Source organism: Panthera uncia (assembly GCF_023721935.1).
Source record: "Panthera uncia isolate 11264 chromosome C1 unlocalized genomic scaffold, Puncia_PCG_1.0 HiC_scaffold_3, whole genome shotgun sequence".
In the NCBI taxonomy this organism is placed as follows: Eukaryota; Metazoa; Chordata; class Mammalia; order Carnivora; family Felidae; genus Panthera; species Panthera uncia.
In genome coordinates this window covers 11,284,890-11,309,534 of record NW_026057584.1, presented here as the reverse complement: position 1 = coordinate 11,309,534, position 24,645 = coordinate 11,284,890, and the positions used below count along the sequence as shown (strand labels likewise).

The 24,645-nt window shown below is 39.8% G+C and overlaps 1 protein-coding gene across 1 annotated transcript; it reads right to left on the bottom strand.

Annotated features, from left to right (window-relative positions):
- Nucleotides 1-24,629, bottom strand: LOC125911113 (thiamine transporter 2-like). The gene is given in 6 exon segments (XM_049614781.1): nucleotides 1-588; nucleotides 10,911-11,052; nucleotides 17,297-17,489; nucleotides 21,656-22,031; nucleotides 22,033-22,473; nucleotides 24,476-24,629. Coding segments are annotated over 6 exon segments (1,476 nt in total). The 5' UTR covers nucleotides 24,626-24,629; the 3' UTR covers nucleotides 1-414.
- Nucleotides 24,630-24,645: the final 16 nt, after the last annotated feature.

Here is a 24,645-nt window from a genome sequence, read left to right as displayed (position 1 = left end):
TGTGCTAGAAACTTCTTTATTACCTAGATCAAAACAAATCACACTTTTATGAGGTTGGGCACAGAAAGCTAATATATATCATTAACTCTGGGATATTTCATGTTTCTGTTTTTGGATGGTCCCACTTGTCTGATTTCCATGTTGTTTTAGGATGGACTTCAAAGTATTCAAATAGTATTTAGGGTCCCAGTTGCTCACCGAGGCCATAAAGATGGCTGGTTTCAACTTGGTCAACTCCAGTTTTTGGTTGTACCCTGCTCACCAGCCCGTAGCTGAGGTTTTGATGTAGTGTTGATGATAATTCTGTCTTTTACGGTGTCTTAATCTAGGACAAAAAATTAAAATGCCATGTAGTTTAGCGCCATATATTTTCCGAACAGTCCGTCTTCTGAGTCCATGATAGGAGAGACCAGGCTAAAACTGCGTCACTGTGTTCATATCAGAAATGGAGTCCTCTGGATCATGTGGTTTCTGGTCAGTAGTAGAATTACATCTTCCCTGTCTGCATTTGGCTGAATAGATTATGTAAATGCTTCTCATGAGGAAAATTCCAGCAATGACAGAGAAATAACTCCCATAGATTAAAAACTAAAAGAAGACAAAAAAAAAAAAAGAGAGAAATCATGAATGATATAAAAATGGATGTTCAACACTACAGGTAGGTAATGATGCTTTACTACTAGCTGTGAGATTTTAAACAGATCATGGATCCTCTCTGCCTCAGTTTTCCAAATTGTAAAATTACAATAATACCCATATTTACACATTTGTTGTGAGGATTAGATGAGTTATTACATGTAGGGTGCACAGAAAAGTACCCACATAGTAGAATTCAATCAATGTCAACTGTTTCCGTAGTTCTGAAGTTCTCCATCTATATAGACTCTATATAGACTTCCTTCTCGTTTTTCTTCCTTTTTTTCTATTCACATTTAGTATATGAAATTGGGAGTTCATTTTTTTCTTAGACCGTAACATGCTTGACAGTGTTCCTATCCAAAATATTGAAATGATATTAATAGATATGTAGAATTTTAGAACCCAGATATATTACTAATGAATAATACATTAACCTTGAATCATTTTTTAAAAAATTATTTATTTATTTATTTAGAGAACCAGCAAGAAAGGGGCAGAGAGAGAGGCGGGGGACAGAGGATCCCAAGTGGGCTCTGTGCTGACAGCAGAGAGCCTGATGATGGGCTTAAACTCACAAACCGTGGGATCATAAACTGAGCTGAAGTCGGATGCTCAACCGACTGAGTCACCCAGGTGCCCCGACTTTTGGTCATTTTTAACGACTCTCCTTAGATATATAGATCAAGACGACTTAATTATGCTTTGTCTTTTAGAAAATTTAACTATATTAACTCTTAAAATTTTTGTTTGCATCATATGAATTTTCCCTCCCCACTCCAAACTTTAGATGTCTTTCCATTTTAGATGTGTTTTCTGTAAATAGACCATAGTTGTAAGAATCTAACCTGAAAATATTTTTATTGTCTTTATTTATTCGTTTTTGTTTTTTTTTTTTTACTGGTCTGTCTAGCTTGGAATCACTTAACTTTTATTTTTGGAAAATTATAAACATTCACAAAAGTGGACAGAATAGTATACAAATGCCCATAAATCCGTGATCTGGTTTCATCAATTATCAGCTCATAGCCAGTCTTGCTTCCATAGTGCCCCAACCACTTACCTTTTCGTCTCACAGATTAATTTGAATCTAGTATCATATCATGTAATGAATATTTCAGTTTATATCTTTTTAAAAAATGTTTATTTATTTTGAGAGAGAGCAAGAGAGGGCACACTTGCAAGCTGGGGAAGGACAGAGAGAGAGGATCCCAAGCAGGTTCAGCAATGTCAGAGCCGAGCCCCAGGGTTCCATCTCATGGGATGAGATGAGATCGTGATCTGAGCCAAAATCAAGACTCGGCCGCTTAACTGGGTGAGTTACCCAGGGGCCCCTTAGTTTGTATCTTTAAAAATAGGGATGCACGGGGGCACCGTGGTGGCTTAGTCGGTTAAGCGTCTGACTTTGGCTCAGGTCATGATCTCACAGCTCGGGAGTTGGAGCCCCGCGTCGGGCTCTGTGCTGACAGCTCAGACCCTAGGGCCTGCTTCTCTGCCCCTCCCCCACTCACACTCCCGCGCTCTCTCTCTCTCTCTCTCTCAAAAATAAACATTAAAAAAATAAAAATAAAGATGCACAAAAGCATAACCACAAATCATTATCACACTTAAAAAATTAACAATGAAAAAAATAATTGTTTTCTTTTTTTTTTTTTATTCTCATTTTCTTTTTTTCATTTAAAATTTTAAATTCAGGAATCATAACCTGAGCCGAAATCAAGGGTCGAACACTCAACGGCGGACCCTAACAATTCTTTAGTATTGTCTAGTCAGGGCTCAAATTTCCCTGCTTGTCTCAGAATAGTTTTAGTTTCTGGGTATGAATCAGATTTCAAAGAAGATCCACACATCGTGATTGATTGCTGAATTTCTCAAGACATGATCAGTCTTCATTTTATTTGTTGGAAACCTGTCCTTTCCCAGACTCTGGTGTTTTATGGTTGACATCCGTGGACGTCACTTAATGAGTTCTTCTGCTTCTCCTGTTTCCTGTGTGTTGGCAGTTCAACCCATGAGTTAATTTATTATTTAGCGATAATTAACCTATTTGTATTTTTTACCGCCCTATTTTCCCTATTTCTCACGCTCTTCAATTTTCCCCTCCTTTCTCGAACTCTTTCGTGTGACTGTTTTTCCATGTGCTATGCTTTATTTCTCTCTCCTGTATAATAATTGCATAATCAACGTCTGATTCTTTCCTAGTTACACTTGAAATAGCAGCTCTTAAATAAACAAAGCAATGATGTGTTAAGCTGACGCTGGTGGCTGTTGTATGCTTCAGGTACAGGCAGTAAGGGGGAGAACTGTCTGCAGAGAACTTCAAAACTGTAGCAAAACTGATTAAAAGTCTGTTGCGTGTCGTTATCGTCACGCTGCGGCAATTTGAACAATGCAGGTGATGAAACCCACCTCCCCGCCGGAGGGACTTACACCCCGCTCCCCGCTTGGTGTTGCCCCCCGGCAGTGGCCCATCGGTAATTCCTGCCCTCCTCTGCAACAGTACAAAATCTTTCGTTCTGAACATCCTTCTGCTGACAGATATCACTGTTGTCGAGTACTTTGGACATCTTTTAAAGAAACTCCTCAAGATGTAAAATGTAACTTTTAAATGCTTCGTGTTTTGATTTACTCACACCTTTCTTTCTTCTTTCTTTCTTTCTTCTTTCTTTTCTTTCTTTCTTTCTTTCTTTCTTCTTTGCTTTTCTTTCTTTCTTTCTTTCTTCTTTGCTTTTCTTTCTTTCTTTCTTTCTTTCTTCTTTCTTTGCTTCTTTCTTTCTTTCTTTCTTCTCTTTCTTTCTTCTTTCTTTGCTTCTTTCTTTCTTTCTTTGTTTCTTTGCTTCTTTCTTTCTTTCTTTCTTTCACATTCCTTCTTTTGGGAAATACCTTCCTCTTGGGATAATTTTCCTTCTTCCTCAGGTGCATCTTTGAGAAATTGCTTTTGTAAAGGTTTGTTGGTGATAACACACTCATCCCATTTCCGTTTGTTTGCAAATGTCTTCACTGTGCTCTCGTTTCTATTTATTTATTTATTATTTTTTAATGTGCCCTCAGTTTTATTTATTTATTTTTTAATGTTTGTTTAGTTTGAGGGAGAGACAGAGGGAGAGCTCAGTTAGTGGGGGAGGGTGAGAGAGAGAGACAGACAGAGAGACAGAGGGAGAGAATCCCAAGCAGGTTCTGTGCTGTCAGTACACAGCCCGACGTGGGGCTGGGTCTCATGAACCGTGAGATCACGACCTGAGCCAAAACCAAGAATCCAAACGCTTAACTGACTGAGCCACCCAGATGCTCCTTGCTCTCCTATTTATTTATTTATTTATTTGTTTTTTCAATTTTTTTCTAATGTTTATTTATTTTTGAGACGGAGACAGAGCGCGAGTGGGGGAGGGGCAGAGAGAGAGGGAGACACAGAATCCAAAGCAGGTTCCGGGCTCTGAGCTGTCCGCACAGAGCCCGTTGCGGGGCTCGAACCCACGAACCGTGAGATCATGACCTGAGCCGAAGTCAGACACTCAACCGACTGAGCCACCCAGGCGCCCTCCTTGCTGTCTTTTCTAAAATGTGGTTTCTCTTTGTCTATAATTCCAGGCTGGCAGTTTTTGTCTCCGACACTTGAAGTCATTGATTTTCTGACTTCCGCGTGAGCTACTGAAAAGTCCGTTGTCTATTATAATTTCTCTATAGCTGATGTTCTGTTTCTCTATTTTTAAGATTTCTTTTTCTTTGATTTTCTGCATTTAACCCAGTGTGTTTAGATATGAATTTTCTTTTACTTACTCTTTTTGAGATTTTTGGGGGCTTCTTAATTCTAAGAATACATGCTTTTGATTACTAGTGGAAAATTCTCAGTGTATATTTATCTGCCTCTCTGCTACCTTAGAATTTTTTTTAATGTTTATTTATTTTTGAGAGAGAGAGAGACAGTGAGAGAGAGAGACAGAGAGAGAGAGAGCATGAGCAGGGGGAGGGGCAGAGAGAGAGGGAGACACAGAATCTGAAGCAGGTTCCAGGCTCCAGGCTCTGAGCTGTCAGCACAGAGCCCACTTCGGGGCTTGAATCCACAAACCTTTGAGATCAGGACCTGAGCCGAAGTCGGATGCTTAACCCACTGAGCCACCCATGTGCCCCTCTATTACCTCTATTATCTCATCAAAGAACTCGAAATAGGTATTTGTTGAACTTTCTCATTTTAATCCCCATGCGTATGAATAATTTTTCCACTTCTCTCACTGTCTGTGCTGCATTCTTGGTGATTTCTTCCCATTCAGTAATTTTTCCTACGTATGTGTCTACGTTGCCCTTAACATGTTTAAGTTCCTAATTCTGGTTAGTTCTATTTTTCCCAGATATTCATGATGTATCTTGTTCCATTCTTATGTTATCATTTTCCTCTGTGTACCGACGTGGTAAACATCTTACTTTACATTCTGATGCTAATTCCTCTGTCTCAAATCTCTGTCGGTCTGATTCTTTATTACTTCAGTTGGCTTGCTCATGGTACTTTATATCTATGCATGATTTTGGACTTTTATATCTGCGGCAGGTTTTTTGATTTCTGCATGGAAGGACAGTCTTCCAGACAGCATTTATTTGGACACGTATAAGTGCCTGGGGCCATTACCAACCAGGGGCACTTTAAACTAAATACTCAGCTTGAAAAATAACGTTTAGCATGTAGAAATTGGGCCCTGGAATTATGTAAGTGCTGGCTTTTGAAGCAAATCTCTAAAATAAATTCCTCTGGCATCACCCCGGTTCATCTTCTTTGCTGGAGATCCCCCCACCCCCGCCGTAATTTCATGTTCTATTTCATCACTCACTGACAGTGTAGATTTGGGGTCGCCACTAAAACCAACATTCCAGGTCACTGGGAGAATCAGTCCAGCATATGCTGGAGCACATGACAGACCCGGTGTGCCCTTATCTATCTGGTTTCCTGTTCCTGCTTTGACCTCCGGGGCGTTTTCTTATTTCTTACCAATTCAGCCATTTATTAAAAAATCTTCAATTTATATCCAGGAGTTTTAGGTGTTCTATGGCGTCATGTGTTTTTCCGATAACGAGTCGATGGCTTTAGTGGAACGAGGCCTTTCTTATTTTAATATCTTTAAAAGTACGTAGCTTTTAATGAAAGTCTTTCTTAATTTAATATTTTCACATTTGTTTAAACTTTAAACTTAAACAACCTGGACATCCACCCTTCTTCTCCTTCTTCAAATGCAATCCCTTAACCCCAATTCCTCTAAGGTACCTGCATTCAGATCATTTCCACTAGAACAGAAGAGTAGGAAAGCAAGACAATGTCTGAAGGTCAGGACCCAAACTCATTGAAAATCCATGTATTTTGTTTGATAATGAAAATCTGGCTTCACCTTCAGCTATTCTTTGGGTTAAGATTCCAAAATAGTTTACAAAGTAGCGAAACCTAAGTCCGACGGAACACGTATCTCACATGTTTGAGGTAATGAGTCTGAACTGAACACGCTCATCTGAGCTATCGAGACCGGCAAATATTCCATGATTTCAACACATCTGAAAAATTTCAGGTTTGATGTATGGGAGGCTGCCCAATACCTGAACGAATCCCCATTTCATGCACTTAAAATAATAGCATCGCCGTTCTCCTTTTTGTGAGATAATCTTTCTGTTTAGAGTGCCCCTTCCCTTATTAAGCCCTTTGGGGCTAAAACTAAAAATCCATTTTCATGATTCTAATTTTTATTTAATTTAAGGCAGACGAAAGTACCAGTTATCCTAGCCAGATAATCTAATGGAGTGCGTAATCAGGGTCCATCTGGTCCCAGAGTGGCTGAGTGCAGTGGCTTCCTGCCAAGAGAGCTGGCGAGGATCATTTTGCATTTCTCAGTGAGGACAGGGGAGACAGAGCAGGGCGGCAGCTGTGGTTTTTATGACATTGAGGGATCACTTTACACCAATGCCCTTTCTCTTTTCTTTTTCATGTGTACTTCCCCCCACTTGCTGGTGATAGGGTTCAGGACAATTTACCCCCAAATATGGCACTTAGGCATAGGGAATATTTTTTAACTGAAGGAATTTGAGATATAGCAGGTGCAGGAAGGACTTTCTGACCGTCCCCTGGAGCAGGTCATAAGACCCTAGTGTCTATATTCGGAGGAAAGGAACATCCTTATCTCCGAAGATAAAAGGACACGGAAAGAAATCTGAATGAACAGGCTGTGTGAAGCTTCCCCAGCTTACTATTCTTAGCTCGTAACCTTCTTGTCCTATCGTATTTATTTTCCCCAACTCTCTACTCTTTATCAAATCTAGCATAAAAACACTCCAGCTTAACTATTTCTTTGTGTCTTCACTTCCTCATGAAGGCTCCCGCGTTACATAAAACTTATAATCAAACACAGTTGCGTACTTTTGTTAATCTTTGTTACAGAGACCCAGCTGACAACCAAGTAGGGTAGGAAGAAACAATATTTTTCCTCCCTTACGACATCAAGCGTTGCTCTTCATAGCTTAAGCTTCAAGACTATCCAGGGAGAAGGAGGGTAATGAGATTCATGAATGGGAGTTGAATGAATGGCATCTCCCACAATCAACATGAAATTTCTGGTTACCAATGTGTTGCCCATTCCAAGGGGTATCTCTGCAACTTGGAGGGGGGAGCGGGGTCTGGGGATGGGAGGGCTGGAGGGCTATAGTAACAGGTAACCAACCTGGAAATAGTTGGGTGTCTTGGCGTGAAACTTGTGAGGTGTTATCACCACTTTCACCTGACAAAAAGAGTACTTTTTAAAAAATCAGCCTTTTTGGAGTTGTGTGTTACTCACCCATTCCCTGCAAAAGTCCCTCATAACTTTAGACTTAATGGATTTCACTTATTTTTTTTAAAAAACGAAACTTCCCCAGAAAATTATTTTATATCATCAGTATACCGCAGTATTATCTTAGGTCTTTAGTAAAGACACGCTTTAAAGTTACCACTTCTTACACAACTAGCTCAATTACTCCTTAGCTTTTTCTAGATGAGGTAAAAAGATGCTTTTAACTTTTCTCATGGGCCTTTTCCCCTTAGCCTTTTAGTAATATTCAAAGATGTACGTGGAACCTCTTTTCAAGATCTCTATGGTCCTTTTAAATTGAGAAAGTTATAAAAAGCTTATTCTGTGATAACACTTTGAGAAATAATGAGAAAATGGGGGACTTAGTTCAGGATGTCTCAACACAGACTTCTCTCTGCTGAATCTCTAAGTCATATGAAAATGCTGACTTAGGTTGTATTTTCTATTTTTTAGATTCCAATCTTTTAAAATGGCACTTGAAATTATAGTAGGAAGCTCATGGGCTATCGTAAGTGCATAATCAATGACAAATAGGCATTTAGGATTGAGATTTGGGAGTTATTAATCAATATACCTGTATATTCTTGGCTCTCCAAAGTTTAATTCAAGCATATTCAATCAGATTCTTACCCAAAATCAATTTTTAAGAAGGTTGCTTTTCAAAACCAGGGATCTGCAATGAGACTTCTTTTGTCTGGGGAATATTTTATAGAAATAGGATTTGTCTTCTGTTATGCCTTTGGACTAAATATTTTTTGCTTACCCGGCTCTGGCATCCAGGTAAACTAGTCCTTTACTCAGGAGTTGAGTTTTACATTAAGTAACTTACATGAAAGAACGTCTATGAAAATTGTGCTAGCATTGAGGATATTGGCAGAGGCTACAAAAGAAGATAGATAGAAATATAATGAAAGATTTTATAGGAGTGCCCCGAATCCAGATTCCCCTTTGTTGCGAAGATAAAACCATTTGGACATCTTGAATTATCAGGGGAAACAAAGGTGGAGCTTGACTTTTACTGCCAAATTTAATTTTCACCCCCAGCTCTTGATGTTTGCGAGAACTCCTCAGAAAGGTCAAAATGTATTGATTTTCCCACAAAGCAGTCGTTTAAATCAGATTACACAAAATAGTGGCAGAGAGGAGGACAGGCAGATTGACGGGCAATTTTCTTCTCAAGTTCTGTTTTGTCTCCTTCTGTTCTAGGAATTCATTAATTTCAGATTAAGACACAATGGATTTGTAGAAAAATGAAGGAAATATCTGGAGGTGTGATGTATGAAGAAGGCCTTAGAAACAATAAGCGCATCCTAACAGTGTTGACTAAGGTGAATAATTATTCTTTTTTTCTATTAAGAAAAGAGAGGAACGCAACCATGTATTGAGTACCCTACCGGCCAGGAATGGTGTATTTTACAGGTGGGCATCTAAGCTAAGATCTCATAAAGTAGGTTTTATATTTTCCATGTTACTGAACAGAAACCTGAGACATTAAAACAAAACTACATCTCCAGGGTAAGGGTGGAGAACTGGGTGGCAGGTGCAGAGAAAACAAGATTGGCCATAAAACGATAATTGCTAAGTTTGGGTGACGGGTGCCTGAGACATCACGACGCTATTCTCTCCATTTTTAAAATGCATTTGAAATTTTCCCAAATAAAAAGTTCTTAAGAAATCACTAATGAACATCAAGGTTCAAATCCACTCTTGGTTGTTTTCAAGCTTGCGCTCTCTCGATCACATCACACCCAGTAATTTCTAAAAAGCTGGACAGCAAATTTCAAGCTGGGGAATAAACCAGGAATTTAAATTTTATGTTAGAAACTAACAATTGTTTGTTTTATGTTCTCAAAAAGAATTGAGTCTGAATCAATCTTAGTGTTGTATTTATTCAATGAAGATGTCTTTCTTTCTATTGAACTAGTGTGACATTAAAATAAACCTCTTTTAAAAAAATTTTTTCTTAAGTTTATTTATTTTTGAGACAGAGAGAGAGACAGAGCATGAACGGGGGGAAGGTCAGAGAGAGAGAGGGAGACACAGAATCTGAAACAGGCTCCAGGCTCTGAGCTGTCAGCACAGAGCCCGACATGGGGCTCGAACTCACGGACCGCAAGATCATGACCTGAGCCGAAGTCGGTCTCCCAACCGACTGAGCCACCCAGGCGCCCCTAAAATAAACTTCTTAAATGTCCCGGTGTCAATTGTGTTTCTTGAAATGACTTCTTTTTCTCTTTTTCTTTTTAAAGAAGACATTTCAATATTCTAAACATTTGCATTGGATATGTAGAGACATGTAAGATCAACCATTTTGTCCGTAAGACTGAGTAGGCTTACGAAATTTGTGAACTAAGCTTTAATAAGATTGAACTTTAGCCAGAGCAAGAAAAACCTTTAGCTGTGGGTAATGAGAACCACTTAAAGTGGAATGACTTCATGGCTCTATTTTAGGTCATTCTTTCACTCTAGCACCTACTTAATGAAAAGGTCACCTGTTTAATAAAAAATTTTCTTAAGAAATAGAATGCATTGGGGTGCCTGGATGGCTCAAATGGTTGGGTGTCCGACTCTTGATTTTGGCTCAGATCATGATCCTAGGGTCGTGGGATTGAGTCACATGTCGGGCTCTATGCTCAGTGTGAAGCCTGCTTGAGATTCTCCCTCTCTCTCTCTCTCTCTCTCTCTCTCTTTCTCTCTCTCCCCCCGTCTGCCCCTCTCTCCTGCTTGTGTGAGCACGTGCTCTATATCTCTACAATTAAAAAAAATAAAAAAGAACTAGAATATATCTTAACCTCATCATGTTTATATCTCTCAATACAAAATTATTCCATTGAAGACACTATGCTAAATGAAAAAAGCCAGAAACAAAAGGCTATAGACACTATGATTCCATTTATGACTTAAAAAAATACTTATTTATTTTGAGAGAAAGAGAGAATGAGAGCAAGCGAGCAGGGGAAGGGCAGAGAGAGAGGGTGAGAGAGAATCCTAAGCAGGCTCCATGCTGTCAGCACAGAGCCCCATGTGGGGCTCGATCTCACGAACCATGAGATCATGACCTGGGCTGAAATCGAGAGTCAGACACTCAACTGACTGAGCCACCCAGGTGCCCCATTTATATGACTTTCTGAAATGACAAACCTATAGGGATAGAAAAGTGATGAGTGGGTTTCTGGGGGTGCTGTGGAGAGAGGCGACTGACTGCAGAGGGACATGGCATTTTCTCGGTGAAGGCACTCTATTTCCATGTGGTGGTGGCTACACAGCTGTGTTTTTGCCTAAATTAACAGAACTGTATATACATTTATTTATGTGTCAATTTATTGTATGAAAATTATATCTCAGAAAGTCTGATTACTATGTATAATAATATAAATGTGTGTGTGTGTGTGTGTGTGTGTGTGTATAGTTTCCAAAGTATGCCTCTGTGTCAGTGAGAGCACAGAATCATGCACTTACCTGTATGCTGACTGGAAGCCCCAGTCCCTGGTTGTCAACCACAGCTATAGTCATGACAGTCTGGATCACCAAGGCAACGAAGGTGTTGATTCCAAATACCAGGGCATAGCGTTCCACACTGAGGTTAACAGCAATCTGAAATCTAACATTGTACAAATGGAAAGAGCTTTGAAAGCATACATATGTGGGCTTTTAAATACAGAGCAAGGAATCGTGTTGTTCCCAAGACTTGGCTCCCCTCAGGAAGCCCAGGCTTCTGTTGACAGTTTCTTGCTAAAAGCTCTTCTAGCAGAGAAAAAGGAGTGAAGGGTAAATGAAATAGTGAAGTGTTGTATTTTCACATTCCATGCGATGTGATGTATTTTAAGAATTTAAAATGAATGAACCTTTTCTAAAATTGAACCAAATATTCCAAATGTTCTGCAACGAGGGAGCACTGAACATCACTGGATGTGGCTATGGTTTATCAGTCACTTTTTAACTTAGACGTATCAATGAGTAAATCACAAGCCCCTTTGATGAGTTTTTATTTATTTGGAGATTGTTCACTGGATCATTGACTGTCTACGTTAGCGGTTTCAGAGTCTAATAGGGGAATTTTTCTCTGGAAAACTCACAAATTCTTTTCTTTCACAGTTGATTCAATCTGGCATTAGTTCATTTTAAATAATTTATTGGGTTTTTAATGTTAGCCAGGCAAGACTGACATGTATGCATTAGAATTGTTCCACCTAATTTAGCTAAGACATTTATAACCTGAATCTATTTAAAAATATGAAAACAAATGGAAAGTTTTAACTATTTTCACATCCCCTCCCCAAATCCACACAGCAAAAAACAATCCAAGCATTTAAAAATTATGTGATTCAATGAAAATGTATTATTTCAGTGCAAAAACTTACCAATTAAACATAGCAAAGCCCATAAATAATCCTAGATCCCACAAAGTGAATATAACGGGTGGGCCAAACAGGCTTTATAATTTTGGGATTTTCTTGCTCAGCTAACAATTGTTCCTTTGGAAAGAAATGTTACAGGAGACAGATGCTTTTGAAACCTAGATTAAGTCAAATGGCAGCTTCCCTTTTAGTATGCAAATTATTCCAGGTTGGAATCTTGATTTAATATTTACAGATGCTTCAACAGCTTATCAGTGATTACTTGGTTTGGGATAAGACCTTTACATGTGGTGGATTCAGATGGAGACGTAATACTGACATCAGGCTGACTGTGGCATTGAATCCTAAGATTTTTTTCAGTCTAAACCCGAAATACTGACTAAAATCTTTTGTTTTAAAAATTTTTTAAACATTATTTATTTTTGAGAGACAGAGCATGAGCAGGAGAGGGGCAGAGAGAGAGGGAGACACAGAATCTGAAGCAGGCTCCAGGCTCTGAGCTGGCAGCACAGAGCCCGACAGGGGGCTCAAAACCACGAATGGTGAGATCATGACCTGAGCCAAAGTCAGACACTTGACCAACTGAGCCACCCAGGCACCCCCTGATTAAAATCTTATTTCAAAGCTCCTACTGGATTATTTCTATGTAGGCCTAAAGCAACCACTGGCCAGGGCTGGTAAGTTCTTGGAAAGAGAATTGTATCACGTTCATCCGTGAGGCATTTAGCACTAAATACAGATGAACCTCTGAGATAGTCTATAATTTTATAAGATAGTACCACTTTGAAATTTTATTTGATCATTTATGTTCCACATATTATGAAAATATAGGATTGGCATTTATCAATTTACCTTATAACTTAAAGGAAAGTAATAGCAACGTTTTCTAAAGCATTAAAAAAAAATACATTGGTGTGCTGGGATGGCTCAGTCGGTTAAGAATCTGACTCCTGATTTCGGCTCAGGTCCTGATCTCACATTTCATGAGATCAAGCCCCACATTGGGTTCTGTGCTGACAGCATGGAGCCTGCTTGGGATTCTCTCTCTCCCTCTTTTTGCCCCTCCCTCCCTCATGATCTTTCTCAAAAATAAATCGATGAACTTTAAAAGCACATTACTTTGTGCCTATAAAAAATAGAATGGTTTAATTAAAAAAAAATCAATAGCCCAAAGTTTTTTTTTTTTAATATTGCATTATTGTATTCACTTTTTTTTTTTTTTCAAGAAGTGCTAACCAAATGCTTATTATGAAGCAAGAACTAGGGTCAAACACCAAGGTATACAATGAACTAACTTGATTCTATCCTCACAGAGCTTATACTCCAACAGGGAATATTTAACTGTTACCAGAGAACTGCTTTGACTAATATTTAATTAAATTTATCAGTTTTTATCATGAAAAAGATATAGGTAGTAAATATCTTTTTGTAGAAAAATCAAATTATTTTTTATGAACTTCTTGTATCACATGATGGTTGAAACCATGGCTGGTCAATTATCTTAGAATTCCTTCCAAATCTGAACACTAACCCTTTGTACTAGAGATTCATGTCTCCAACACTTGCCGAATTTATTTGGAAATTTTCTTAGAAGCTGGAGAAGTAATAAGATGTAAATGGAGTTAGAGTGATTGGATTCACCTACAGAGAAAATGATATTCAATCAGTATTCTGAAGGTGGACATGTGTGTGATAATTTCATTCAGCACCAAATTTGACAGATCTATGAAGTTAAGTTCTCTTCTTTTCCCCACGGTGAGTGTGTATCCCGACATTAAGATACTACGTGTTGAGCGCTGCTCAGTAATTAGATAATCTAAATAATGTAGCCAAAGTTAATTATGTCTAAAATAATCCTTCACTAAACTTAACAGTCACCTGACTGAATGGACAAATTAGATGATCACTGAGTTTTATGTAGAATGCTCTGAACATACCGTCTGGGAAAACCCTGATGGTCAGTGTATGAGTTCCATCGTCACGGGCTCCCAGAATCGCAGCATTTTACTATTCGTGTGACTTACCCCTCTACTTCTGTACGTCTATAATAAATCATTCTGAGAATTTATCAATACACCAAAACATTTGGGTTGTGTTTTTTTCCGAAACCATCTCATATTCTGACAGTTAATCTAGCTTTTTTTTCCTTCAAATTTTCTTAGTTGTTTCTTTAGTAGAACAATATTGACTTGCTTCATGGTATGCAGTAGAAATGCAGATGGCTGTGAACCAATCTGTTCTGAAACATTCAAGAATAATACTTTTATCTTTTCATTGTGTAGAAGCTGTGGCCGGGGACAGTACAAATAACTCTGAAAAAATATTGTTGCTAACTTTCAGGTTCTCCATTTTCCTACATATAGCCATTGAGCGTTAAACCAAACGGATTTAGGTTTGGCTTGAGTTCTTTTTCCTAATCAAGAGTTAAATTTCGAAGACAAAACAAACAAACAAACAACAAAACAACACAAAACAATTCCAAATATCTTCTAGAACAAAAGCGGGGGAAGACAGATCTCGTTAGGATGTTGAAGGTCAGAAAAGACTGAAATAACAATAAGAAAGTAACAGGGTAAGCCAAAAATCATGCTATCCCATTAAGAAAACAGAAGTATAGTCAAACTTCTGAAAACCAAATAAAAACAGAAAATCTTAGAAGCAGCCTAGAGCAAAATTACCATCACATTTAGGGGAACAGCAATGAGAATGACAACTAACTCCTTAATGCAAGCTGAAAGACAATGGAAGGATAAATCTTGAACATGCTGAACGGAAAAACAAAACAAAATATAACAAAACACTATCAACTAAGAATTCTGATCAGCAGAACTGTACTTAGAAATGACAGTAAACTTCATTTTTAAATGCATAAAATTTGAGAGAAATTGTCACCAGGAGGTTTGTACTACAAGAAATGTTAAAGGAAGTTTTCAGGCTGAAGGGAATCAAGAGCAGATGGAAACTTGGATATAGAAAGAAATGAAAAGTATTGAGAAAGGTAAATCTATGAGCACACATAAGAGATTATTTTTTTCCTGTCTTCATTTTTAAAAGATAACTTTCAGTTTATAGCAAATGGAATAATAACGTATTGTAGGGTTTATAACAGTTACTGAAGTACAATCTGTGAAACAGTACAAGGGACAGGGAGTAAATGGAATTATGTTGCTCTAAAGTATTTAGACAAGAAGTGGTACAACATTAATTTAAGGAAAACTGATGAGTTAAGAACCCTAATCCCACTAAAGACATAAAGACTTAGCCAAGAAAAACCAATACAGGAAATAAAATGGAATTAATACGAAAGCTCAATTGACTTCAAAAAACGAATAAAGACAAATGAACAGGTGGGACAAATAGTAAACAATAACAAACTGGTAGGCTTAAACCTAAACACGTTACATGGAGTTCATGGGTGAGCTCCTTGAACGTGTAAATTAACATTTTAAATTAATATTTATGGTTTCTTGGATATGTAAAGTAATGTTTTTCATCAAATTTGGGAACTTTTTGGCCATTATGTCTTTACATGTTTTTTTTCTCTCTCTTTGTGTTCTCTTCTTCTGGAACTACATAATGCATATATTGATTCACTTCATGATGTTCCACATGCCTCTAAAAAAGTCTAAGGCCAAAGAGCACATCCAAGATTACGCAGCTCATAATGTTAGGTCAAGGAAACTATTTCAGCTGCTTGCTTTATCACTGATCAACTTCCTAACTAAAATGAAACACATTGCCACATAGGAAAGGAGGAGCTATACCTACCTAATCCTTTAGGCAACACTCATCACCTCTTCAGCTCATTTTCTTTCTTTTTTCATTAATCTAGATAAAATATTTCCTATGTTTAAACCACTGTGTCATTTAACATTTATTATATTCATATGTGGTTTTATAGAACAGCTTCGCCTTTACAACTGCTCTGAGACTATTCGATGAGTTGTTTCAAAAAGAAATCGATGTGCCGTGATTATTCAAGCGGGTAGGGGAAATGGGGAGTGCAAACTAACTTAGTCAAAATTAGATACAATCACGTATTATTAAATGATGCTGCTAAGAAACCAAAATCAAAGTGCAGAAACTGGAACACTGGTACACTGCTGGTGGGAATACAAAATAGTGCGGAGGTTCCTCAACAAGTTAAAAAGAGAACTACCCTACAATCCAGAAGCTCCCACTTGCGAGCATTTATCCAGCAGCATCGAAATCAGGGTCTAGAAGAGATACGAGCACTCCCATGTTTGTTACAGTGCTATTCTCAATAGCCAAGACGTGAATAAAGATAATGTGGTATATACACACACATGACTATTTGCCCTTCGAAAGAAGGAAATTCTGCAATCTGGGACAACATGGATGAAACCTGGAAACATTCTGCTACATAAAATGTGTCCGTCATAGAAGGGCAAATGTTGCACGATTCCATTTATGTGAGGTGTCTAAAGTAATCAGATTCAAAGAAGCGAAGAATAGAAAGAATGGTGGTTTCCAAGGGCTGGGTGGAGGGGAAAATGAAGAGTTGCTACTTAATGTATAAATACCGATCTTTCAGTAATGCAACATAAAAAATTTCTAGCGGTCTGATGAACAACATTGTGCCTATAGACGGCAATACTGTAGAGTGCACTTAAAAGTCTGCTAACGGGGCGCCTGGGTGGCTCAGCTGGTTAAGCGGCCGACTTCAGCTCAGGTCACTATCTCACGGTCCATGGGTTCGAGCCCCGCGTTGGGCTCTGGGCTGATGGCTCAGAGCCTGGAGCCTGCCTCCGATTCTGTGTCTCCCTCTCTCTCTGCTCCTCCCCTGTTCATGCTCTGTCTCTCTCTGTCTCAAAAATAAATTAAAAAACGTTAAAAAAAATTAAAAAAAAAAAGTCTGCTAAGAGGCGTAGATCTCATGCTGTGTTTTTACTAAAATAAATAAAAAAAGAGGACTACAAAATAAAAAAAATCAATAAAATTATTCCATTAAGTAAATAAAATATAAAAAAAGATAAAAAAATCAAAATGTAAGGGCAGATCACTGTTTATTACTTGTGAGAACTTTGAATTTTCTTTGCCTGATTAATAACTTTAACCAAGTCCCAAGAGAGAGCTGGTTAAAATAAGAATATAGTTGTATTGTCTCTTATTTTTTTTAAAGTTTATGTATTTATTTTGAGAGAGAGAGACAGAGAAAGAGAGAGAGAAAGAGGAGCAGAGAAAGAGGGAGATAGAGAATCCCATGCAGGCCCCAGGCTATCAGCATGGAGCCCGACACAGGGCTCGAATTCAAAAACAGTGAGATCATGACCTGAGCTGAAACCAAGAGTCCAAAGCTTAACTGACTAAGCCACCCAGGTGCCTCTCCCCTGCCCCCCCCCCCGTTGTCGTTTACATTTAGCATTAAATATAACATTGCAAATGCCATTCAGAAGAACTGGAAGAATAAATAAACCTATTTTGTTGCTTCAGATTTAGATAAAGAAAGAAATGACAAATACTTACGCTGCTATCGTTATGAGAAGCATGTAACTTGACTTGAATATCAAAAAACCGGCATAGCACACCCAAATATTAGTTGTGTGATGCATGAGAAGTAGAGAGCCTGCATCTGCCGCTGAGAAGATCGCCAGAGCCAGCTCTCCCGCAAGGTTCCAATTGACTTTCACACAGCCCGCTGCGAAGGCTGCCAGAGCCCCTGGAAAGAAAGGAATCAACGTATATTACATCTTGTCATTCCGTGCATAACAAAGCAGCGTGCCGCTTTGTTAAAATTCACATTGGATAGAAATTGAAGCATTTCCAGGCTTTGGTAAAAAAAAAAAAAATAGACTTCTCGTGAACATCACGATTGAATTGAATGAAAATCACTTGATCTGGCTTTGTGAAGTGTACATAACTTCTCCTCTTCAAGTTTGAAATAGATCAACTGAATTTGGGTGTCCATAAATCACACACTGGAATGGACCCGTAGAGCCCAGTTTTTCCTTTCTTCTTCCCTTTGCAGAGGATAAAACTCAGGCTCAGAAATCTGGTGTCAAACAAAAACAAATTCAGACTTTGATAGGGAGAGGCTTTATTTAGAAGAAAGGCTTGTAATAGAACACTCTGATTGCCAAAATCTGCAAGCATCTTGAAATCAAACAGAAAAAGGATTTTCTTTTATAGGGTAATCCTTCACTATAGGGCAAGCAGACATAAGCAGGATCTTTGAAGGGGAAGCTGGACAAGCAAGGGGAAATGATCAGGGGAGTCTGATAGGAAAGTGTCCTGCTGTGGTCAGCTAATTTTCAGGAGAAACTGATGGGGGCTGGGGCACATTCCATATTGTGTCGTGTTTACTCAGAGTTGGAGAAGGCAGAATGTCCAGGGATCCGTAGTAAGGAGAGGAGTCTGAGTAAAGTTCAGTCAAGACAAAGCAGACTGTATGGAATGGTAAATTGGGAATACTTGGTGACCTAGTGAGACGCCAAGCTTTTCAAGCTGAATGCCAGCTGTTGCTTCCATGTCTTTCTCTGTGCCACGTTACGGCTACTCTAGCAAGGAGAGACTCGCTCTCAGTGTCCCTGTCTCTGTTTTCTTTATCTTCTCTATAACATTGATTTAAAAATTTCCTCAAATTCCTGACAGGTACCAAACTTCTTTTAAAGAATTCTCTCTATACACTTTCCCACCATTTGTTGGTTTGATCATTCCCCTTTATACTTGTTCACACACTCATTCACCTACTCACCCATCAAATGTTTTGGAGCTTCTCTGTGGAAAAATGTGGTAAATGTTGGATCCTTGCTCTTGAAAATAGTATAGCCTACTGGAGAAGTTGGACCTATCAATTTATAGTGTTAATAAGAGTGTGATAAGGATTGCAAAAACACTGATTCTAACTCAAATTTAAACAAGCCATAACCCAGTGGTTCTCACATGGGTCTTTTGCCCTTCAGGGGACAGGTGGCAATATTTGAAGACAGTTTTGGTTTTCATGACTTGGCAGGGGTGGTGGTGGTGGTGGTGGTATGCTAACAGGATCTAGGGGGTTAAGACCAGTGATGCTGTGGAACATCTTACAATGCACAGGACAGCCCCCCCCCCCCCCACGACAAAGAATTTCCCCAACTGAAATGTCAATGTTGTTGAGGATGAGAAACTTTGACCCAAGCCCAACATGTAGTCCCTAGACATATCCTTAGGACAGATCGATACAATGTGCATTATATACACGTTCTTATAATGTGTTCCTATAACGTGCTGTGAACAAAGTAACCATTTGTCAGGTTTCTTACTACCCTTAGCTTCCTGTCTTAAAGACATGGCTTAGTTTACATGAGGTCTTAAGTCAGCAAACCACTCCTTTTTCTCCTGGTTTTACCTAAAAATTTGACACTAATTAGGATCCTCGCTATCACAAAGAGACTAAAGAACAGCTGTGTTTAGGGGGCTTTTAAAGAATAAACTTTATGAACACTTGACCTTTTCTACACATTATCTGAAGAGAAGAGGATTTTTTCTTTTTTCTCCCTTTTCTCCAGGAGCAAGTCCTTAGAGAGGAAATGGGTTTAAGGTAAACAAATACAAGAACAGGTTTCTAGGAGCCAAAATGGAATTTTTAGAAAGGGAAATGAGAAGACTCTTACCTCAACAATGGACCCTGAAATGTTCAATAAATATGTGGGTGTGGAACACCCCAACTTCAAAAATAATATCTTCAAAGTCTTATTTGATGTGAAAGCTTTGTTATGTCAGGAAAATCCATGTGCGTTGTTGGGCTCACTTCAAAGACAGCTCTGACCTCTACCCTTCTGACTTTAGACCATTAACTCTTGTGTCAGCCCACCTTCCCTCACTCTTTTCACCTCACTCCCTTTGGAAAAGTATTTCAAACTGCACAAAATAGGTTCTGGGAAAAAGGAAGAGTCCGTGGACAAGAATCTAAAATTCCCCCCAAACTGCTGTAGCTTCTCAGCCAGGAGGGAAATTTTTCAAAAGAAGGAAGCCCAGGACAGGGTTGAAGGGTGAATCTAGTGGCACAAGTTGGAAACACTCCATCCCCCAGAGACCTTCTCAAGGTCATTCAGTCTTGCTGCCTCTTTTCTGGTGGACAAAATGCAGTATCAGAAATCCACCTATGGGTGAATAAGGTTGAAGCAGACACTTGCCAGTCAGCTCAAGGAGAAGCAATAAATAGTCAGAAACACACATAGTCTCTTGGAGGACCCGCCTCTGCCACCTTGCCATTTTCTCCATAATCAAAGATTACTATTGGGGTGCCTGAGTGGCTCAGTCGGTTAAGCGTCCGACTTTGGCTCAGGTCATCTCACAGTTTGTGAGTTTGAGCCCCGCGTCGGGCTCTGTGCTGACAGCTCGGAGCCTGGAGCCTGCTTTGGATTCTGTGTCCCGCTCTCTCTCTGCCCCTCCCTCGCTCATGCTCTAACTCTCTCTCTCTCTCAAGAATAAATAAAACATTAAAAAAAAAATCACTATTTGTGAAGGGCTATTGTGGAGGGACGCACTTCTTACTGGCTCTTACTAAACATTTGAATGAAAGTATAATACATATGAAGGGCCAGAGAGAAAATTATACAATACAATAACCTGGCTGCGGAGAAGAGATAGGGTAGAAGATTGTAAGAATCCAGGCTGGATTCACTATTATTCTAGAAAATATTTGGATATGGTAGGTAATGGGGAAGCTGAGTATGGAAAATAATCTTAATCAGAAGACAACAAGCTTTGGCAAATTCCCGCATGTAGAATGAAGGAAAGATCTAAATATATTATTTAAGTTGTCTTGATGGGAACCTTTGAAATGGTAAAGTAGCTCTTAGAACAGTAGCTTTCATGGGGCGCCTGGGTGGCTCAGTCGGTTAAGCATCCGACTTCGGCTCAGGTCATGATCTCGTGGTCCGTGAGTTCGAGCCCCACATCGGGCTCTGTGCTAACAGCTCAGAGCCTGGAGCCTGTTTCAGATTCTGTGTCTCCCTTTCTCTCTGACCCTCCCCCGTTCATGCTGTCTCTCCCTGTCTCAAAAATAAACGTTAACAAAAAAAAAAAAAAACAAAAAACAGTAGCTTTCAAACTTCTTTGACCATAGCCTGAAAAGGAAATATATTTCATATGTCCACTGGTACACTTATATGTGAGCGTAAACAGAATTTTCATAAAATGAAACTTATCCTTATAAGCTGCTATGCTCCCTATTCTCTATTCTATTCTATTCTATTCTATTCTATCCTATTCCATTCCATTCCATTCCGTTCTAAATTTTCTATTCTGTTCTTTGATTTAAAAATGCTGGTTAGAAATCCACTACATTAATCTCAAGACTTATATTCTATAAAGGCCCAAAGAGTAAATATTTTAGGCTTGTGGGCCACATAGCCTTCTTTGTTTTTATTTGGTTGCTTGCTTGGATTTATTACTTTTACAACCCTTGTCATATACTGTTTTTTTTCCCCTTACAGCTTCCTCTTAAAAATGTAAAAAGTATTATCTCTGGTGGGCCATGGGCCATCGTTTGCCCACTTCTATTAATGGTTTGCAAACCATAGTTTAAAGGCTAGTGTTACAGAGTGGTTAGAGAGGAAAGTGATTTGGTAGTTTTACCTTAAACTGTCCAACTCTTTATGGCCAGTGGGACACAAATTCGCAGTCCCTATTTTTAGGGGTGGATTACACTATCTTCCATGGATAGTTTTGTCAATCTTCCCTTAAATTCATTGCCTTTGTAAAATTTGGTGACAAAAGCTCTTTTCGTTTTCGAAATATTTGGTATTCACTGTTGACACCTCTACAACCAATCTCTCCGAGACTATGATTTGAAAGAATATATTTCCGCCACACTGAAAAGAGAAAGTCTGGTGGACCTACCTCCAAACGTTGCAAGGGCTTCTACCGCTCCATTATAGATTGCAGAGCTCTGGGATGGTGCCTTGTAATCCCACAGGATTTGAACGTAGTTCAAAACCTGGTTAAAACCTGCTGTGGAAAAAGCCCACCACAGGGGCCAGTAAAAAAGATGCTTTGAGGAGTAGCAACCCTTCAAATCTTGGAACCACTGCACAAAAACTCTCAATGTTACATTTCCCGGCTTTGGATCGTTCAGCGGATCGTCGTCACCCAGGTTCCCTGAAAAGGTGACTAATCCTTTGCAGACCGGTTTGCGATCCTTTTGTGGTTCCTTTGAGAAAGCATCTTTTCCCGGTGGCTTGGGAGGAGCTCCTTTGCCGGGTTGTACATGAAAAAAACATGCTCTTCTCAGGCATTGGTAGGAACAGGGAGAAAAGAAGGGCCACACAGACAGAGGCCAAGGATATGACGTTGAGGTAAAAGTACGATAGGCTGGCCAGGGATACCAGGAGCTGGGCCAGCACCGAGGCCACCGTGTAGGCCACCAGGGTGACGCTCCTGCAGTAGCCGCTCACTTTCTGGTAGTGCTCCGGGCTGACCACGCTGTAAATGTAGGCATAGTAGGCCACCTCGGAGGCGGAGACCATCCCATAGAAGAACTCTAGCACCTGCATGGCTCTTAATCCTTGACCAAACACAAGCAGCAGCCAGGTGACGACGAAGCTGATCCCCTGCAGGATAATGACTGGCTTGTAGCGGACGTAGTCGGTGACGATGAACACTGGAAGCAGCAGTGCCAGGTAAGAGTATGTCCAGATGGGAAAGACCTCTTTTGTGATCTGTGAGGTTAAACGGGGAGGGTGTGAGGACACAAGCACGAGGAAGCGGAACACACACCTGACATGTATCTTATCCACATGACGCGTATCCATCCCAGGACGCATTGCTGGGCCCCCGTCAGTTTGACCCTCCACAGGACTTTCTGACAATATGATGGAAAGCAACGGGAAACTGAAACTCAAGGGAAAGAAGTCCCCAAATCATAGAAACTCATGACATGTGGGTTCCTTCCTCCAGGTATAAAGAAAGAGCGGTTGCCGTTCTCAGTGATCTGCTTCTTACATTTTTGAAATGTAATATGATCTGCATACGCTCGCCAGGCTGGGAAAAGAGGCCCTAATGCATATACTAAGCTCAACAGTTTTTCCGGGGCAGTTCAGGGCTGCTCAGGTGCTGTTCCTGTCCATTTAAGATAGTTTCCTCTCCTTCAATAAGGTTAAAAGGAATGTTCCAGGCACTGGCAGAACCTGACCATATTTACCTTTGATTCCCATCAGTATGTAAAATGTGCAGACCATCAGGCTGTCGTCTGGGTGATCAGGAAAATATAGAACAAATGACCAGTTCAAGACTCAGTATCAGAAGAAGGGATCTGTCCTTCGGTTCTTCTGCATTCTTGGCCTTACTTTCTTGGGCTGCTTTGGAGGACCCAAAACCCAAACCAAACTGCTTAGTGTCTTGTCTCTCTCTTGCTCAAATCGGCTTTGGCCACGATTTTCCAGGGAACACTGGTTATATCAGCAATCATCTGAGCCCATCCACAGTACATGATTATTTCCGCTTCTGTAAGCGGAATCTGCAGCAGATAGAAGATGCTGTAAAGAAGGCTGGTAGACCCTCTTTTGGGGTCTCCCTGACCCTCTCAAACCTTAGGATCTCAGATCACTGACATAAACCACCCACTTACTGAGCCTAGGAGTGCCCTTTGTTTTGACCTAATCTGTGCCCTCACCCCTTGAGTTCCCAGGTCCCCTTTTACCTACGTGTTCTCACAGTTTGGTAGAACGTTATTCTTGTTCTTCCTGACACTCAGGGGTAGTCACTAACCCGGGAGAAGATATGTCCCAGATCTGCTTTTTGTGACTGTCCCTGGAGTCTAAATCCAGCCCGGGGCTCTCTCCCAGCCAAACCTGTCTGCACCTAATGGCATTCAAGATTGGCACATGCTTTTCTTATTGGGAGGGAAAAGGGTGGATTGGTTCACAAGGCAGTTTCTTTGGCGTCGGGTAGGGACACGAGCATAGTTTCTGGGAGAGGGTGGCCAAGGGGGATGCAATTGTTATGCCCCATTTGCTGAATAACCAGCCCGTAAAACAGGTGTGACTCCCCCCCCCCCGGAAGAAATCAAACTGATACAGGGCTTTGTCTGGCCTTGTTATTGTTCGGTGGCTTAAAGTGGTGGTTCTCAAATGTTCGCGCAGATCAGATTCACCTGCAGGGTTTGTTAAACACCAGACATTCAGACTCTGGAGATCTGGGGTGGGGCCTGAAAATGAACATTTCTAACCAGTTTCCCAGTGATGCTGGTGCACTAGTCCAAGGACCACACTTTGAGACCCCCTGACTAATAGGCTCCCTAGGATTAGATCCTATGGCCTAACAGCTGACAACGGCCTTAATATTGATATGTAAAGAGGCAAAAAAAATCTTCGGAGGACTTTTTCAGATGCTTTTGCATAACTTTTTCCTTCCCAATCTTACACTACCCTGTAAGGTTTGTATTTATACCTAAGGATGGCTTTATTTCTAAAGGTTCATGATAATCAGCAATGACGTCCTGGAGTATGATTTGTGTGCAGCTGGAAGACTGTTTTGAATTCACCCCATTTTTGTTGTATCAAAAAGTTTTACATTTTTGCACGACAGACATGCAGAAATTATTAAGACCCGTTTGTTCGCATTTGAGTTTGCAAGAAGTTCTGATATTTTGCTTCTACCCAAAACTTTAGACGCCGGTTTTCACAAGACGTAAAACTAAGATCAACATGTGAGTACTCTTACCGTGCTGAGGCTTATGTTTTTATCTGGTCCTGCTAAATAAGGTACAACAAATGGTTCTGATGGTTTCATCATTGAGAAAAATCCAAAGCAGCAGAGGATGACTGTGGGAAAAACCCAGGAATGGCTTGGTGATGTCTGGCAACAATTCATGGATGGTTACACTTTAAAAA